The following is a 20496-nucleotide window of genomic DNA, read 5'->3' on the forward strand; positions in this document are numbered from 1 at the left end:
GGCGGGACGCGAGCAGACATCGATGAATGCCGAATTACTTAGATGTTAAAGCTAAGTGGACGGTCTACTGAACGGCATTGTAAACTGTTTCCCTCCTATTGCTCTTTGGCGATCTATTTCTGTCCTGAGAAACCAGGTCTCATATTTCTCCGAAGAGTCAATACCTATTCCCGGCTGTGGAACCCATACGCCACCTCAGCGCAGTCTGGCCCCACACAAAGTTTCACGACGGTCTGAGTTGTGTTCGGAACTCACTCATTTGAATAACACATGTTAAATGAGCAAATGTCTTATACAGAAAATATCTCACGTCTCTAACTTGACTTCTTATTAACGAGCGAAGGTTAAAAAAGAAACAGCAGGAATTTAATGAAAATCGGCCTTCTTGGATGTTCATTGTTTTCCCCGCTTAGAAATCGTTGTTTCGGAAATTCATCTGGAAAGGAGTAGCCATGTCACACGTTAAGATCGACCGTAAACAAAGTGTGCATGGGAAACTGAACTATAGAAAGAAAAACAGGAAAGAAAATAAAATAATAAGGATAGACAGAGTATGTAGATAGAGAGATACATAGATGGACAAAGACACAGAAGGAAGGATAGATGGATGGACAGACGGATGGATGGATATACAGACAGACAGACAGGTGCGTGGGTGAGTAGGTAGGCGAGTGGGTAGGTGGAAAAAGAAATGTAGACGAACAGAAAGAAGAAAAACAAACACGGAAGAAAAATAAATAGAGAAGGAAGCAAGAAAGGCGAAAGAACGGATAAAACAAAGTAAGTAAACGCGTAACGGTACTTTTAAGGAGCGAAGCAGTGCGCATGTGCAGCATGGAATTCTGGTGTACTGTGTGTAGGGCCCTCTTCGCAATATTTCACATCAGAGTAATGGCAGGAAAATGTTTATCTATCTATGGCTCTACAGCCCTTGTTGGACCTTAACCGTTTCTTTTTTCAGTTTCTTAATCCTATACACATTCGGTAGGACTCATTGAACGGGGGATGAGCCAGTCGCAAGACCGCTGTGTATACACGCAACAACACAAACAGAGCACAAACGCACACAGACATCCATGCCTCGAGTGGGATTCGAACCCACGATCCCAGTGTTTGAGCGAACGAAAACGGTTCACGCCTTAGACCGCGCGGCCGCTTGCACCCTTAAGGTTCCGTTGCGTATGTATGAACCTATTGCGACAGTTGCTCGCCTTCGAAATATTACCTCATAAGTTACAACATATTAAAACCTGGAACTGACCTACAACAAAGGAAGAGGAAGAAACTTTGGTCAGTATTAATGTGTGCTGTGAATGCATACATTATTTACTGCAACTGACGCTTTGGTGCTCCATCTGATCAGAAGTCACTGCCAAATTCAAGACTGTTTTATTCAACATTACCACCCACAATAAATTTCTAAATATAAATTTATTTAGCGATATTTGTTAAGCATTCTCCTAATACAAAACTATATTTCATATGAGAATCTACTTTATCTTTTGAGTATCCTAGTCTTACCAGCAGACGTATTCTCCTTGGCTGCAACAAAGAATGGCAGTGTTGGGTGCATGGATAAAGTAAGACTTGTCTTTGTGTTGGCAGTTCAGTTGTACCTACTGTATGTATGTTCTTTATTAAGATTCGTGTAATTTCTTTTAACATGTACTGGACTATGACTAAAGGAGGAACAACCTATGGTAAGTGTTAAGCAGATGAGGTGTTTAGTTGATATTACAAGAAACTCCACTGACTGAAACACTTCTTCACACAACACAAACTCTTACGCTTTATATTTCAGACGTAGAACACAGAGATGTACTCATTCAAGGAAATAGCGAGAATGTAGAAGAAAGGACAGAGAAAAATGAACGCCAGTTAGAAGTTTGTCTTAGATTTGCATCGTAGCGTTTTGTCCGTGAGTTTGGCGGTACACCGAGGGAAAAGTCTGAGAACACAGCCTTGGCCAGTGTATATGCCACGGCCTGCTGTGACGTGTAGGTGGAAGCGAGGTACGGGTTTCAGTTTGGCAAGCTATTCCGAGATTTGGGGTGTTTAAACGGAGACTGGTTGAATGGTCCCCCCGGTTCTCTGCATATATCACTGTAGAACTAGTACACGTGGACAGTCACGTCTGATTTCGGCTGTAGACCACTGGCGACCTATTTTTTTTTTTTTTGCATGTATTTTCATGCCTGAACTACAAGCAGTCTATGGACAGACACTACACAGATGGGAAAATTCGCCCTGAATATCTGCGTAACTTTGGCCGCTTTGTCTGCAAGCCAGTAATTCCAGCCACGGCTTCTTTCGTGAATAATAAATGTAACCGTGACCGCATTCAGAAACAGTAACTTTCGTTATCACCATACAAGAGCACAATTGTTGTGCCCTGATAGGGGTCAGCGACTGTACTCACCCACTATCGGACGTTCGTAGATAACTCTTAACCTGTGCGGTAGAAAACATGCTTGCACTAGGGGGATCCACAAATAACTCGAGTACTCGCCAACAACAATAAAGTAAGATATAATGAAATAAAACACAATTACAAGAAACAACCTATCCCCTGGTAGACTTGAAAGGATACTGACGATGGTGTATACTGTACTGTACAGTCCAAAATAAGCCAAAAGAAACATATCCCCTGTTTCACACTTCCTACAATTTAACTACTCATAATATGCTTAACCTAAAATGGCACAAACCAACACCTTTTATTCCTTTTTTAACCACCAATGAACCAGAATTTCTAACAGTGACCCGACCACGGGCAAGTACTCACTCGCGCTGAACATGATGCACATGAAAAACACTGGCGCCATCCAAAGGTTTTCCACAGGCACACTTTGCTGTAGTGGATCCATTTCTCGCAACTGCTAGAAACAGAGTGTCTGAAACGGCCTTTTTTTTCAGTTCAAAAATTAAACTTTTTTCCCAAGTCGCGAAGGCTGCTCGCGCGAAATCCCTTAGATCGGCAACTTGCTGGACATTCCCTGTCGCGCGAAGCGAAACCTGGCCGGGTCTTTCCACTGATGCGTAAACAGTGTTTTCTAAAGGAAATTCAATCGACTGACAAAGAATGTGAAGAGGCAGCCGCGGCTCTGTCTCCTCGCCTTCCGGCCTGCCGTCCGGCGTTTTAACCTAAGCATCCAATCTTACAAAAATCATACTTAATATCTAATAAAATTGGCACAACACAATCTCTGTTCTTGCAGTTTTGTGAACAGACTTTCCCGTCACCGCGTTCTTAGTACAAAGCAATTAGTCCTGATCACATTCACAAACAACAATTTTTTTTTGTAGTCTGGTTCATGAGCAACAGATTTTGTCATGGCAAAATTCATAAACAGAGGAATTTACCTCGGCCGTATTCATGTACAACAGAGAGACTGTCATGGTCACATTGCTGAACACCAAGTTTTCGCTGGCAACATTCGTGTACAGTAACCACGTTGTGAGTTCATTCATAAAGAATTAAACCTGCCTTGGTTGCATTCACGAAGAACAAATTATCGTGAGCACATTCATGAACCAAAATGTTTCACCGCTGAAATCGAGCAATGTCGGTCTCTTCCAAATTTGTTAGAAAAACAGAAGAGGTTAATAGATTCAGTTTTCTCAATTTTATTATTTCTCGCAGCATCTTACAATACATTTTATCTTTCATTATATTTCGTCTCTCCTAGGTATGATTAAAAACCGTTCAATTTATTATTATTATTATTATGTAATTACTTCTGTCTGCACTGTGCTGTGTTTGTAATTGGCCTTGTGGCTGTTAGCTTGGTACATAAATATGTACATGATACAGTATGATATTTTCCGCCTCTAGAATTGTCCCCAGTTTCGAATGATGATATAAGTAAAGCAACATTTCAAGGAGTTTCGCAAAGAACAACTTGACATCGAGGGGAGCAATGAAAAAGTTCAGGAACCGCTGGTAGAGAGGACTAATGGAACGTTACCGTGTCTCACGGTGTTGTCGCTTGCAGATTTACCTATACTTTTTCTTCAACCCTGAAGATGGGGGCGATACGTTCCTCCGAAACGTCGGTTAACACCACATATACACGGCGCCAAAGCCCAGAAGACTGCTTTCTTCATAGTCACCGCCGTGAAAGCCTCAAATCTAACAATCAGTGTGTTTGCAATACTAATTAGGAACTTCTGGCACTGATCACACAGTACCCAGTTCCTGCACAAGGCAAAATAAGTAGTAGTAGTAGTAGTAGTAGTAGTAGTAGTAGTAGTAGTAGTAGTAGTAGTAGTAGTAGTAGTAGTAGTAGTAGTAGTAGTAGTAATTTTTTGTAGGTTCTGTGAAAATGGGGTAGAATTAAGTTTTAAAAACTCCAGCCCCTAAGAATTTCGGATTTTCTACCACACTACCTCTACCGAAAACTACTAGTTATAATAAAAATTTGGTTTCTAGCTCCAAGAAAACCGGTTGAATTCGTTATCAGAATTATTGTTTTGATGGTGGAAAGGAAAGTGAGCGTTGTTTAGTCTAAGGCTGAGAAGGCATAAACAAAATGTAAGTCCATTAGCCTTCAGCGCGGTTGGTTCCGCAGGATTCACCGTCTGTAAGGGGCTGTACGCTGAGTACGTATGAGATAGTGAAGTGTGTGCTCGGGCATGAGGCCACAGCTTCTTTGCGGCGCGGCAACTCACAACTCGACTAGAAGAATGTGTCACTGTTGTCAGAATTCATTGTTGTACATTGCGAAAGCCGAAACGAGAAATACTGCGGTATTCGAGCATTGTTCTTAAACCAAATGTACAAGTGGCGACGGGCCTGGCCAACATGTGTCAGTAAGTGCAGTTGTTTAGCCAGGCATTCCGACGGGTAATTTGGTATTTATGGTCATTTACTCTTTCTTTATTTACCTGTGGCTAGATTGGGAGCCGAGATAGCGCAGTCGGTAAAGCGACTGGCTACGGGCTGGACGACCGAGGAGTTGGAGTTCGAGTCCCGGTAAGGTCAAGAATTTTCTCTTCTCCACGTCGTCCAGACCGGCTCTGGGGCCCACTCGGCCTCGTATCCAATGAGTACAGGGGGCTCTTTCCCCGGCGGTAAAGTGGCCGGAGCGTGAAGCTGGCCACTCACCTCCAACTAGTGCCGAGGTCACGAAAACGTGGATATATACATCCACTACCCCATACACTTTAATGGCATAGTGCTTAATTAGGTAAGCACAGGGAAAACTTTAATTTTACCTGTGGTTAGATTAACTGTCAGTATCTCGAATTATACAGCCTCGTGTGATGGACGAACAGTAAATAGTGGATTGGAAAAGGGGCGAAGAACACGGCCGTGGCCTGATTTGAGGCAATATACCGACATCTGCATGGAGGGAGTGAGGAAAATCAGGATATACAGTCTCTCGGCAGAGATCTGAATTCTGGTCTCCTGAATACGAAGCAGAGGCGCCATCCACACAGTTAGTCACTGTAGCTAGTCAAGTTAATTAGTCACGTTCGTAAGCAAATTTCCCTCTAAGCCGGGGATGCAAGTGCGCGAAACCATGGTGTGTTCTGAGCAGCAGTCGAGTTGGCTTGGGCAGTCCGAGGGGGGGCAGCGATTTTCGAAAAATAATCCATAACAGGCGTTATATTTATGTCATAAGCTTCCAAAAGTGCCTGAGACTCGCGTGAGGGTGTGAGACAGCCGCTGCGCGGCCGCGCATGCGCTGCTGTTAGAGGGAATATTGCTCGACAGTCATGAAGTTACTGTTAATGGTAAGTTAGTGGATCAGTCGTACCGATACTTAATCACTTACATAATGAGTAGGTTATTTACTGGCTGCAGATGAGTTCAGTTCTTTTCAGTGTGTTTAAGTGTATTTTTTTTTTTACGATTGCAAGAAATAAGTACAATGGATTGTTGTGCACACAGCACTTAGCTGTATGAGGTGGTGTGTACATACATATGTCTGTGTGCTGCCAGAGTGGGTCCTGTGAGAGTCTCATGTCGCCGGGAGATCGGATGGCAGGCAGCGTACCCGGCCTCCTTGACACTCTGTCCTGTGGGTCCACGGCAGACATCAGCTTCGGGGATAGAGAGCCTAGCATTCCTCATATCGTGCAGGCCTGTTTTCGCCATCTGCAGAATTTCGGCCTCCACACCCTGGGCATATTCCGAGTCAGCAGCTCCAAGAAAAGGGTCAGACAGGTAGGTACAGGAACTAAGTGATTTGGCCGTCAGGGACCTCGCTATGTACTTATCGGAGAGAAATAAGTTTTAAATAAAGGTTATAAACAAAACTGGCTCACACATTTGATGGCCCGTAAACTTTCTCCGTAAGTCTTGAAATTGGGGATGTTACAGAATATTTTCGAACTTTCATATTCTACAAACAACCATGGCCTCCAGGACACAGTCGCAGTTGAGGAGGAAGAAAATAAAATCTATATATATTGATTTATGCTGCTTTAAAGTCAGGATTTTAATTCTTTTAATGTAATGCTCTAGTAGAGCAAAACTTTGAAGCATATACTAAACGGTTCGCAGTCTGTTCTTCATTTCCGTATAGAATGTGTCGTAAAGATTGAAACGTACATATCTACTGTTTACTCATTCAGTAGCTCTGTGTAGTTTTGACGTCTCGCCAATTTAGTATCATCACGTAACAGTGACAAGTTTAATGTGAATTTAATATTTGTTAATAATAAGCGAAGAGTTCACCGTAATAGTAGTCAATTTATATGTGATTCCTGCCGTCGACCACTGCTCTTAGTGTGCATTGTATACTTCAATAAACCCCTTTATTTCTTGCTGAATTTCTTATTTTTCCCTCTCGGTTCTTTAAATAAATTTCTTCACTGCCGAGACTACATAACTTTCCGTGATCCATCAATGATGAACTGGAAAGGATATGGAAGGTATCGGCCTGGATGGACTGAAGTAAACCACGGAGAACATCAGTCAGGATATACGGTGTCCAGCTGATATCCGAAGTAAGCAACTCACGAATACAAGTCCAGAGGTTTAGCTCAGGTCAATCTCTTAGGTGAATCTCCCTTGTCATTATTAGAGTCAATTTTACAGACTACACAACACGTAGTAAGGCGTGAGCCTGAATAAGATACAGAGTCGAATAAGTGGAAAAACGAATGTGATTGCGTGTAATTATACAGTTGTTCGTACACCTGAGGATGACCTCTTGAGGTCGAAACATGTAGTGTAATAATAATAAAAACGTGTTGTGTAGTCGGTAAAATTGACTCTAATATTGATTAAATACGCAACAGGATGCAAGAAACAATTAAACTCCCTTGTCATTCTCTGGAAATTATACCTGAAACATTTCGAAATTGTATAGGCCTACTTACTCTGTATTAGTGCTGTAACATAACTGAGGCGGACAGTCACAAGTCTCTTCCCCCAGAGGCCCGGGTTCAGTCTCAGAGCAGTTAATGTTGGATTTGTGGTGGACAGAGCGACACCGCAGCAAATTCTTCTCCATGTACTTGGCTTTCCCCTTGCAGTAATGGTCCACCCTGTGATCCACCACCCGGGCCCATTTGCGGCCGAAATATCAAGGAACTCTGTCTAACCCAATCACAAGAATAAATAACTTAAATGTATTACATTAAAGTGGTCAGATCGAGGAGGTTGAGATGAATGGGACATGTGGCATACAACTGAGGGAAACAGCCCTTGGATCATCTAGGCATAGGTGTGACGGTAATGATAAAAGGGTCATTAAAATACGTTATGTGGATATGGGATGGATGGAAATGGCTCAGGACGGGGATTAGCGGTGGGATGCCGTGAACTAGACAATTGACCGTCAAGTCCCATAAAAAGCGCGTAATTTGTCGACAACCTGGACCATTCTCAATTCCTAAAGGAACACTTCCCTACAAGAACGCTGCATACTTATTTCCGATTCTGTTGCAGGATTCTTTCGCGATGTGGTTATATAAGTTATTTTGTATTATACATATCATAAGGCTTACTTAGATAATTTTTGGTTATATTATCCTTCGGCGTATAAAATCACGTCTGCATAATCTTTATTATCACATTCCCACATAACAAATTAATGTACAAATACGTAACTTGGGCCGTTGTATTCTAGTTCTTTCCAGTTCTCTTGGAGCAGAGAACAAACATGCCAGCTCTTGTGGAATTCTAAAATGTTTAGAAGTTTTACTTCATCTGCTTTAGAAAGGAACAAAGTCAAGGAATATAATATGTCTTCTGTTCTACCAAATAAACGAGAGATCTGCATGTCAGTTATAGTACAGACCGGTCAATGTGAACCTAATGGCAGAAACAGTCACGTAAATACAGCTGAAGTTCCAGTACCCATATATCAACAGCATGATGAAAGGCAAGGAAAGCGTATGCAACTCAGTGAGTGGTTCTAGCTTCTTTATTGTGTGATTGTGCCGTGCAGCTTTCGATTTGACTTGTTTATCATTTCTTGCATGAAGTATTCGCATTATATTTATACCCTTCATCCTGTTTTCGAATGAGAAGCTCCGGTTCCAGCATACTGAATTCAAGTGAAGGCACCCAGAACTTCTGCTATGAGATTTACTGCCTGTCCTGAACCGTGACAACACTAGTCATTAAGATAAGATATCCGAATTAATTCTTAATTTTATATTTAAGAATTTCGTTATGTTTATACACAAGGTTCAATCTGATTCGAGGCCCTTTAAAACTAACAAGGAAATTTGACGCCCTTTAGTCTTGTAGAAATTTGACGACGTTTCGAAGGAACATATTTCTACCACTTTCAGAGCAGTCTGTGTCATTTGTCTGTCATTCTAGCTTCGTGAAGACTTCGACTGTGGAAAGGAAATAAGTCTTGGAGAGGACCACTGCCCACATGATGTGGCAACATTGCTCAAAGAATTCTTCAGGGACTTGCCTGAGCCTCTGCTCTGCAGGGATCTTTATCAAGCGTTTGTTCAAACACAAAGTAAGAATCATTGAATTAATGTAATGTATACATGCAGTACATCTAATAAAGATGAAATTTCTATGAGTGGAAACAGCTCAGCAGGACACAGTTGATGACCAAATGAAAAGTTGTGAAGACTGGAATTAAAAATCCCAATACAGGGCATTAACTACTGACATTATACACAATACAGGAAATTCCAGTGTAGTGTTACCATATGGCAGCTGTTTGCACTTCATTGTTTGATGTTGTAAATATTGTATGGGCGTTAATGGCAGGAATTTTAAAAATATCCAATTCGAACAGCTTTATGGCATTTCTATATGCCAACTTTCACTTGCTGTTATAGTTTTCTGCTATTAACATGCTATAAATAGAAGATAAAAGCACAGAAGAAGGTGTGAACATTATTCTGGATAGCCTATAATTAGCCTGATTTTCATACCTTGACAGTAATAAAGAACTCATCAATTTACAATAGGAAATAATATGATAATATGCCATAAGAGTCATATCCACAGGACGCCTATCCTGGTTCTTACCACTTCTTCCATACTCGTTTTACTTTTTGGCCATGAAGACAGAGGCAGTATGTTCATCTGCGGCTTCAGTAAACTGCCATCAGCCTGTACATGTATAACATCACAGCATCACATCTCAGACACGGTATTCTTCTGGAGAATTTATATCAGGCATAATGAAATTATGCGTGCTCTTCAAAAGTGGAATTTTAAGGGATTATAGTGAAACGTTGTTGTTGTGTTTCAGAGATACGAAATAGGCGCCTGCAATTTGAAGCTCTTCAGCATCTCATTCAACTGCTTCCAGTTCCAAACAGAGACACTCTGTCAGCTCTGCTGAACTTCCTTGTGACTGTTGCTCGCAATGCTGGGGACTACAAAGATGAAACAGGCAATGTCAAATAAACCACTTGTAGAGGGCTCTGATGAAGGCATATCAGAGTTCTGTTCTTTTAGAATATCATGGGATGTGGGATAGTTCAGTTTGTGTAGTGACAAGCTATGGGCTGGACAGCAGGGGTAAAAAAGTTTTGTCTGGGGTGTATCAAGCCTCCTATGCAATGGGTGGAAGGGGGTAGGAGTGTAAAGCTGTCCAGGCGTGAAACTAACTACTCACTCTCTCATGTGCTAAGATCAAGGATGGTGGAGAAGTACTTCCTTCTCCCATATATCTTCATGGCCTGGTGGTAAATTAATCAAGCACAGGGACAATGAACTAAATTTACTTGAAATGAGAAATTAATTTCAATATAATTAGGAATAGAAAAATGACTATTAGAACCACAAGAACTTGCAACACCCACACAATTCTGCTATCACAGCATGCAAAGTACAGCCCACTTTTCAGTTCATGATAACTTTTCTATATAAATGGATGGGGTTAGTCCCCTCACCCGTGCTGAATGATGTAATTTGTGGCTTTTATTGAGGAACTAACACAGGAATAATACTGTGCATAATCCCTTAGAAAATGGAAAATAATTACACAACTGTGAATCTTTTGAAAATAAATAGTAAAATCAAGATGACATAAAGTACTCTGGTTAATAGTTATAATTACAGAATTCCAAGAAGACTGCAAAATTCATCCTGATACCACTTTTTCCTTTCAATTTGAGTGACATTGATTTCAGAAATTATTCAGTAATGTTACGTTATCCATCATATTATATATTACAGGAGAGTGTATGTCTGGGAGCAAGATGGATTCCAACAACCTGGCAACAGTATTTGCACCAAATATACTTCACTGCATAAAACCAGGAAGTAACAAAGAACTGAGTACAGAGCGAGCAGAGGAAAGGATTGATGTCATCAATGTCATCAGAAGCATGATTGACCACAATAAAGAACTCTTCCAGGTACTCACAAGCCAGCAGAAGTAATTTCTTATGCCTCTCTTACTTGCACAGTGTTTAAGCTAAGAAAAAGTGGCTTATTTTAGGTCATTTATGTTTCTATCAACATAGGAAGATTCACTGATAGATTACATTATGTTATGCTAGTTAAGTTAATTTTTTGTTAATTAGTGTTATGTTCTTACTGAAAACAGCAAACCACTCCTTTTACCTGTTATTTTACATCAATTTGAAACATGGTCTCTTACATTCAGTGAACAACATAAAATATTTTGAAATGGAAGAAAGAAAATATTTGGTCCTGTGGGGATGAATTCAGTGGGCAATAAAGTAAAGTTTTCTTGACTTTATATGCCCTTCATCCCACTTTGTGAAATGAAGGAAATGTGGGTTTCTGGGATGTGAAGTGTACTTTGGTAGATAGCCACCAATTTTTCGAAGGAACCTGTTACTTCCATTTTCAAGGTGGCAGATAGTGGCTGCAAGTTCTTCCAAACTTTCTATACGTATCTACCCACTTACGTGGAATCACAGTCCACAAAATGTATGTTAATAATCTCTGCTGTGAGTAACTCAAATCTCAAAAAACCAGGGGCGTGTAATTGGCTGGATATATAGCTCAGATGAGCAAATGAGAAATCTATACAGAACATTTGTGCAAGATGGCCATGAAAGTGGAAACTTTGAAGACTTATGAGAAGATGGAAGGATAATATTAAAATTGATATTATATAAACAGATTTTGAGGAAGTGAACTTGACTATTTGAAGTTTTGATGCTAATAGTGTCCTGATTCTTTTTAATAAGAGAGATATGTGTCCAATCTAGAATGGTAATTTGTATAAAATTGTGATTTTTTAAAATCAGCCTTTATGATTTTCAGCATATGTTATTTATGTATATAAAATCACGCACAACAATATTTTGACATGATGGCTGAAAGCCAGAATAGTGAGGTGAGGAGCTGTGGCTATTGCTAGTCAATGGCATGGTAAACATGTGTCCACAGCATCAAATAAACGTGCAACAATTGAGTAATTGTTGTAAGCGGTGTTTTCTATGCAGTCAATGCAAAGGTTATGTAGCGAAGACTACCAAGGTCAACAGTCAGCCAGAGGTTGAAGTCTGTGGTTAGCAGGCAATCTTGAGTTGCTTTGTTAGCAACCATTATCCAGCAAGGATTAGTGACAACATAATAACAGAAGAACAACTGTAGTTGTTGAGATCTATAGAGTGTAAATTAGTGAAACTTTATAGTTATTTTGACTTACAAGTTATAAGCATTCAGTAAATCAAATTATCAATCCAAATACCGCATCTGTTTACTAACATTTGACAATAAGTAGGCCAACTTCAATGTCTTCTTGTTTTCTGGGTTTAAGCAACATGTTCGCACCACCTCAAAACCCTTTCTCCAGAATTTGGTGTAATTCTGCTTTCCTCCATTCTAGCTACAAATTCTTTCCATCTCTTTCATTAAGGCAGTGCTTATTATGTATAATTCTGTATATCCAGCTGATGGCTCCTAAATTTCCCATTTCTGTGACTTACATTCAGCTTTTCTCTCTGTCACTCCATTTGCATATTTCAGTTCTGTATTTTACCACTTTATGTTACAAATATAATTGTCTTACAGTCAAGAGCGTTACTTTTTCTCTAGATATGGAGTGAAGAATAATAAATCATGTGTAATGAATTCTCAACTGTTTATATACTTATTGAAACAAAGCTTCTTTGTAACAGGTTCCAGCAGAACTGTTGGATGAAGTTTATCTTCACATGATGGACAGCCATCCTGATGCACTAGATCACTTATTGAGGAAGAGAGGCAATCTTGGGGACGAGTAAGTATAAATTTGGTTGTGCCATAGCTCAAGCGGTTAGTTGCTGGCTTCCTACTGTGGTGGCCTGGGTTCAATCCCGGTTCTGGTGAAGTGGGATTTGTGATGGACAAAGTGGTGCTTGGGCGGGTTTTCTCCGAGTACTTCAGTTTCCCCTGCCAATCTTCATTCCACCAAATCCTCCATCATCATAATCACCCGGGGCAGGCTACAAATGGCCAATCAGTGGCTGCTGTGCCAAGTGGACCCAGTTGGAGTCCACCCCCTACTAAGCAAATTAAAAAAAAAAAGTATAAATTTGCTGAGGGTCACTGTAATTGTAACAATATCAAGGCAATACTTTTAGATTTTATTGCATTTGTGTATGTTGCCTGCCACTGATAATGTAGCTATAATGAAGCCACAGAAAGAAGTCTTATGGATGGTGGGGCTGATGGAACTAAAGGATTCCCTTTTCCTGCATACTTTTGTTCTCCCCTCCAGCACCCTTTGACCTGGCCAGCCAGCTCAAAGCTTCTGTCACTAATAAACATTATCATGTGATATTCCTGGCAATCCTGTGACAGGATAAGAATACAGAGAATAATTTTAGAGGGAAAAGTGTAACAGCTGAAAGGAGATGTGTAAGGGATGAATCAGTGGCACTTCTTTCTTTGGCTTCAGTATAGGTACTTATAATTTTCTAAACTGGGTAAAAATAAAAGGCCCTCAAATAATTAAGCATCATGCTATGAAGATATAGGTTCCCCATTGACCTTGGCACCAGATGGATGTCAGTGGTCAGTTTCAAACTCTGGCCCCTTTTATCCCCAGGAAAAAAAAAAAATATGGTGCTTATTATACTATAGATGGCTGGATGGACCCCAGAGCCTGTCTGGATGCTGTGGAGAAGAGAAAGATCTCTTGCCCCTACTGGCAATGGAACCCCAGTTCCTTAGCTACCCAGCCTGTAACCTGCTGATATATCAATTAAGATATCCTGGCTCTCTAGTTGAATAAATTGGGTGTGATTAGCTAATCAGAGTTACACTTGATGATCCAAAGTTAGCTGGGTCATATTTTCCAAAATGCAGAGTGACAAGCAATGCCTTTCAAACTATCTGCATGACTCTGTTGTTATTCTGAGGATTTTGGTGCAGTTTGATAAAGAGAGTCTGCAATAAAAACTCACTGAGAATTTTAACTAAGGTCTGAATTAGTCCAAAATATAACATAATACAAGAAAATATAATTTGCATCTATGTGAAGTGCAGTACAGATATTGCATGCATTCATTGGCTTCATAACAATATGCTTACATCCCTATAGAAATCATATTTTACTCTTTTACCAGTGATCTTAGTTCAAGACTGGGCAGACACATTTCAAATTTTTCTGCAAGACTATTCCATTTGTAATCTCTAACATGGTCAAATATTTGTGATTAACTGCTTGCAATCATTATTCAAATTTCATGTTTAAAAGTGATGTCTTGGTTGAAGACGAAGATTTTATTGAATAGGTCCTATTTCATGCTGAACTAAAGTCTCTTTGATGTACTTCAGAATTTAAGTTTCAGTGAATATATTGCCTCATGATCAAAGATTCTGGTAACAGTTATTTCAAATTTTTAAATCACAATGGTTACCACATGTACCGCCTGCTTTAATAATTAGAGACCCTGAATTTTCCCAACCAGTGTATTAATATGTTTTACATGGTTCTAAAAAAAGTTATTATTTCTGTAAATCACATTAACTTTTCGATCTTTATGATGCAGATGCAGCATATTTCTTATGATGTTAGAATGGGATTTATATTTACAATAAATTTTTGTACAAAAGGATATTACATTTCATATAAATTACAATGAACCTTGTTTTCTTCTTTTTTGTTTTTTTTTTTTTTTTGCAAATTTACATAGAAACTTCAAATTTTCATTGGGAAATTGCCACAACAATTTAGTTTACAAGATATATCCGGAAAGGAAAGATACAAGTCCAGTAAAAATGCAAGGGAATTCCCCTCCCCCCACCCAAAAAAGTGGCAGTGCTGCCATGTGAGATAGGGTCCATATGACAGAGCTGAGTTCACCGGCCACAGTCACAGCACAGTTGTGCTTGCAGTATGTGTTTAAAATGGCTGTGTCGATTCAAAATCCCGCCAAATGTGAGGTTCGTGCAGTAATTCAATTTCTTCATGCGAAAGGAGAAACTGCTGCTGAAATTCATTGCCAGCATTTTTTCTGTTTATGGTGAAGATGTTATGAACAGGCAGAACGTGGCAAAATGGTGTTGTGAATTTGAAGCGGGATGAAGTGATGTTTGTGATGAAATGAGGAGTGGAAGGCCATCCGTTTCTGCTCATGAAATCATCCCAAAAAATTATGAAAACATTCGTCGTGACAGATGTTTGACCATCAGTGAACTTCAACAATGTCCAGAAGTGTCAAGAACTGTTACCCATGGCTAAGAGAGCAGGTGAGAGATTTCTACGGTGCTGGAATAAAAAAAAATTGTTCCCAGGTTCACTAAGTGCACTGTGATCCATGGTGACTATGTCAAGAAGTAAATAAAGGTATGTAGTAAAAGTGCTACTAGTGAATCCCTTCAAAAAATATTTTACAAACGATTTCTGGACTTGGTATATTTCCTTTCCGGATAGCCTTCATGTGTGTGTGTGTATGTATGTGTGTGTGTGTGTGTGTGTGTGTGTGTAAATGGAAAGAGTTGATATGAGAAAGTTCTTTCATTTTCATGACCCTGGATCAGTGATTCAGAGAAGAAGGAACCAGTGTTTAGGCAAGATATCTCATTCATAACATGGAAGTGGTTAATCATACCACAAGACTGAGTAAAAATGTTCTGACTGCCATCTGTTACAGGTTGATTGATGATCTTGAGAGCAGTGTGACAGAGGGTGTGTGCAGTGAGATATCGTCAGTTCCAAGAACTGCAGCACAGGTTGGCAGTGAGCCACAGGATCCACAGCTGGGAGCCACATTCAGTGAGGCTGAAGACCATTTGAGAAGTGTGCGGCGGGTCTGGTCACGTGAAGAATTTCTCCATGAGACAGCTGGCATGGGTGGCCCTGATGTGTCCATGAGACCAAGGTCAGTTAAAGTGCCTTAACATATTGTATTGTATTTGTTAGGTACTGCATTTTATATCCTTTCTTATATACTAAAAAAATAATTTATATTTAATACTCATAATTTCCAAGACTTGTTAGGAAGCATTTATGTCTGCCCCAGGCTACAGAAGTGAACTCAGTTAGCTGCCACTATTCTAGATACAGTTGCTTCCTTGACACAGTTTTATTTCATAAATACTGTATCATAGGCACACATTGTTTTGAAAATTTGTGATTTTCATTAATATAATTTGTTTTTAACAGAAGTGAAAAACAATCACAGACTAGCTCTGTAAAATATATATCCACCTTGACATTCAGCAGTAATTAGTTATGAATCCCTGTGATTATGTACATTAATATCTGTTTGGTAACGAGTTATGAATACTCCTCTGAAGTTTACACACTGAGAAGCAGAAACATAGTGTGAAGCTCATGAGATTCCTATTTGACAACTTCTAGTTGTTAAAATTGTATAATAAGAAAAAATTAAAAAAAAAAAATAGGTTAATGATCTATATTATTTTTAATTTACAAGTTAAATACCTTTTCCTATATGGGTAGAAGCTCATGAAGAAAAATAAATGTCATGACTTCATTCCAAGGCAAGTGTTTCATAGAGAAATAAAAACCATTTGTCCCATATTAATTTTAAGGCAGTTCTTGGACTGGGCATTCCCTTAGCCCTGATCCATTGCATAGTCGGTATAGCAACTGGCTATGGGCTGGACGACCAAAGGGTTGGAATTCAAGTCCCAGTGGGGTCAAGAATTTTCTCTTCTCCACGTTGTCCAGACCGCACATGGACAACTGTACCTTACCTCATCTACTTCTTTTTTTGCATAGTAGCTGTTTAATACTAGCACTAAAATTATTTTATTCCCTGCTGTTGTAATATTGCCGTTGAAATTATTGCTAATTGTGTACGTAGTTTAGCACTTACATGGCGTTTCCTATAAACTTTCAGACATATTTAAATTACAGGCTTGTCACTCAATATAAATATGCACACATGCACACACACACACACACACACACACACACACACACATGGACATGTTGGTCTCATCATTGCATTTAATTTTGCACAAAAGGAAAACACAAGAAACCTAAAATGTTTACATGTGCTTTTCTCTAAGTGTAGTTAGTGCTTGTAGTGTAACTGAGAATAATGGATACTTAAACAAAGTGGGAGACACAGATACACCAGAAGATCTGTGAAGACCCAGTATGAGGCCAAGATCTGATTGCCCAGGTCACAGTGGAAGAGAATTGCAACCCATTAAACTACCTTTATATGTGTGACACACAGGCCCTCCGGCCCCTAGGGACTGGCTGCCCATAGTGCTTCCATGATGTTCTTTAAATTAACACATTATGAAAAGGTTTCATCCATCTGTCTAAATGTTACACCTCTGAAACTAATGAATATATTTCAATGAAATTTTGTATTAATAGTGTAGAACAAATGTTCTCAGGTAAGTTTAATTATGAATTATCAGTTCAGCATAATTCTTACTTTACATAAATGTCAAATGAAACCTTTTTCCACAAAAGTGATTCATTGTACAAAAATTATTTGTCTGCCATAAGATTTAGATCTTGTCAAGATATACAACTTCTGGGATGTAACCTGGTAGATAAAATGAGCACATTCACCTGAGGTATTAGCAGACATCTTCCAAACAAGAGAGCATCACATCTCAGAAGACTATCTGAGTAATACACATAGTCAACTCCATTAGAACCTCCTTTATTTGAAACACTTTCCTGTATCACTTTTACTGGCTTTTTGGACTTTGTCCATTGTCCGGTATTCTAAAGAACTAGAGAACACAACGTTTCAGAAGCCAGATTTGTTTCCAGCCTCAGGTGAGGTATGTTGTACACCATCATCAGAACCCTTTTGAATCTATTTTTCAATATGGTGAAAATTTAACAAAATGAGAGGTGTAACATTTCAGTGTCATGTCTGTAGTGTTATTAGGATTGCAACAATAGGTGTGTAAAAAGTAAAAAAAAAAAATAAAGCTATCCCTGTACCAGGTTGTGAAGGCCCATAGGATTGTGAGACGTTGAGGGTCCCACATTATCTAGACAATCAGATCAAAGATGGCAGTAAGGTTGTCAGCCCTACGTGCCAGCTGCGCTTTACTCCCCAGGAAAATTATTTAATTAATTCCTGGTACTCATTTCTGTTAGAGGCTGAGTCGACCCCAGGGCCATAGCAGAGCCAGTGAGGTATGCAAGGTAACTGTGAATGCCTTGTGAAAATGTGTAAACTCTAAATTGGAAAACACTTTTCCAATTTTTAAAACATTATAAATGACATACCGATATTACAGAGATAAGTTAGCGAGGCAGAATAATGAAAGAAATTGCATGTTTCTGATAATAATAACGTGGGTGTTGGGGGGGGGGGCAAAAAGGCGCTGGAGGGAGGAAGGCAAATCAGACTTCTGACTCGATACATTGCTTATAAAAAATAAAAAATTGGAAAAAGAAGCAAATCCATCAAACATTAATACCATAAATTAAAATTATTTTTAAAAGCGTGCTATTTCATCCTGATTAATCTAGCCAAATCACTAAAATTACAATTAAGTGACTTAAACGTAAGTTTGTAAACAAATTTCCTGGTTGCCCCCTTTGAAAAGAATCCTGGTGGCGCCCATGACTGATACCCCCAGAACTGTAAAATATGTCATGACAAGTTTGAGTGTGTTCTTAACCCTACAGTTATCCTCAATCCATGATATGCCATGATACCGACATGAGCACCACATTTCATACAAAAACCTTCCCCCGATACAGGATGCTGACAGGCCACAGAGCAGCCATGTAAGTTTCTACAAGAACATCTATATGTACTGCACACTACACTTCTTAATGGGAGGTTGGTAGGAGTAGCAACGAATTGTTGTTTTACGTAAGATTAATGGAAAGAGAAAATCCTAGCATGTAGGCCTACCTGGAGGTACTGAGTAGACATGCCAGAAACCTTGGTGAGGTTAAACAGCTGCAGAGATAAGTTTCTAAACATCAGTATAATTCATGCTGTTCTCTGTGTAATGAATTTTGCCATATGTTAGAAAAATATGAACTACATGCATATTTTTATCATAAAGTATATACAGATTACCTCTTCATTTTTAGCCTTCTTTCCCTATACTGTAAGAAAGATAGGTTTATGTTACAGCAATGTACACAAATCCGCCAATCTTCTGTCCGTCCCACCCCAATAACTTTAGAAACAACGACACACTTTCATCAGTCCTCTAAGGACATCATACCACTAGATACATCTTTGTACTCCTTGTATCCTGTCAACAATAATACCAACATGTCGGCCATGTGAGAGGAGAGGGTGCATTATACCACATCAGACAGGGTCCTGAAATTTTGTATAGTAATATATCTTTAACAAAATATGCTAATTTTATTGAGGTTTTCTTTTACAAGCAGGACATAAAACAGAAGCATGTCAGTTACATGTGCACTTGATTTAACCTTCCATTTGTTGATGGTATTGTCACGTGTAGGGTGGTAACGTGCAATGAAAATGATGGGTTCTAGTTTGGATGATTGGATTTATTAGCACCTGGGTTACAAGTTCTCTTAATCACAATGAATTACAATGCTTTCGCTGATCTACACACATCCTGGTCTTCTCATGGTACCACAATAAAATGCAGGAACTGTAACAGTCTCACTAAATCTCACACCAAATCTTCACACGCAGACTTCTTATTCTTAATATACTCCTGGTCCCAATTCACTCTGTTCGCGTGCTTCCACGACTACTATTTTTTCATAACTGCCCTTAACAGAACTCTGTCACTCAGAACTTGCAACCGAACTGTAGCACCATTTATTTTTAAGATAACTCCTTTCCACCGACCCTGCAGAAAACACAGCCTCTATTATTGAATCGTGTTTACAGAACCATTGCATAGCTATGGTTGTGGCACAGACCCCCATAGAAAACAGTCTCTCTATTGTTGAGTTAGTTTACCTAGCCATTGCTTAGCAATGCTGTGGCAATCCACGTTACAATATAAACAATGAAACACTGGATGTAGGCATGTAAAATTGTGTATGAAGACATCACAAACACAACTGCTTATACTGTATGAATCAGTTTTTATTAGTTAACACAATGAACATAATAGGTTATACCAGACCAATGTGGGGGATTCTGTAAAGAAATAATTCAAATAATTATGTCTTTCTAATTCTTGCTATCTTCACCATATAGAATGAACCACCCAAAGGACAGTGGAAATTGTAATGTCACATGATAATGACTACACAACAGGTTCAGTTTGGAAATGGATATATTTAGCACTACTTCCTCCTATATGTAACTGTTCCAGGCACTCACATTCATTAATGATTAGATGCTTAGCTCCCATAGCTTGATTCCTCAGCAGTCCATCATGGCAGACTCTGTTATTGCAGGCTTCTGTTCTGGATCTGCGGACTGCCTAAGTAATGCTGCCTCCAGCAACTTCTGACTGCTGCACACATAGTGACTGCAATGCCTAAGATAGCACCTTGATTGCTACATGCAAATTACTGCTATGGATACATGTTTACCATTGCATTGCATAGTAATGGTTGTCTCTGTATTTCTACAATTCTAGTGTTCAGAAGTTTCTGGATTTTAGACATCCTGTCACATTGTTCCCTCCTTAAGCCTGCTGCCAAGATGCTAGTCCATTCAAGTGTGCTGCCAACATATCTG

General features: G+C 39.4%; 1 protein-coding gene across 1 annotated transcript in view; it reads left to right on the forward strand.

Annotated features, from left to right (window-relative positions):
* The window catches only part of LOC111862663, an 86330-nt gene that overhangs the window by 57340 nt on the left and 8494 nt on the right, over nucleotides 1-20496 (forward strand). The window contains exons 5-10 of the mRNA XM_033750742.1: nucleotides 5948-6172; nucleotides 8786-8936; nucleotides 9687-9830; nucleotides 10619-10800; nucleotides 12541-12641; nucleotides 15502-15729. Of these exons, the coding sequence (XP_033606633.1) occupies nucleotides 5948-6172; nucleotides 8786-8936; nucleotides 9687-9830; nucleotides 10619-10800; nucleotides 12541-12641; nucleotides 15502-15729 (1031 nt within the window). The remainder of the gene's footprint in view (nucleotides 1-5947; nucleotides 6173-8785; nucleotides 8937-9686; nucleotides 9831-10618; nucleotides 10801-12540; nucleotides 12642-15501; nucleotides 15730-20496) is intronic.

Source organism: Cryptotermes secundus, unplaced genomic scaffold, assembly GCF_002891405.2.
Source record: "Cryptotermes secundus unplaced genomic scaffold, Csec_1.0 scaffold5, whole genome shotgun sequence".
Lineage (NCBI taxonomy): Eukaryota > Metazoa > Arthropoda > Insecta > Blattodea > Kalotermitidae > Cryptotermes > Cryptotermes secundus.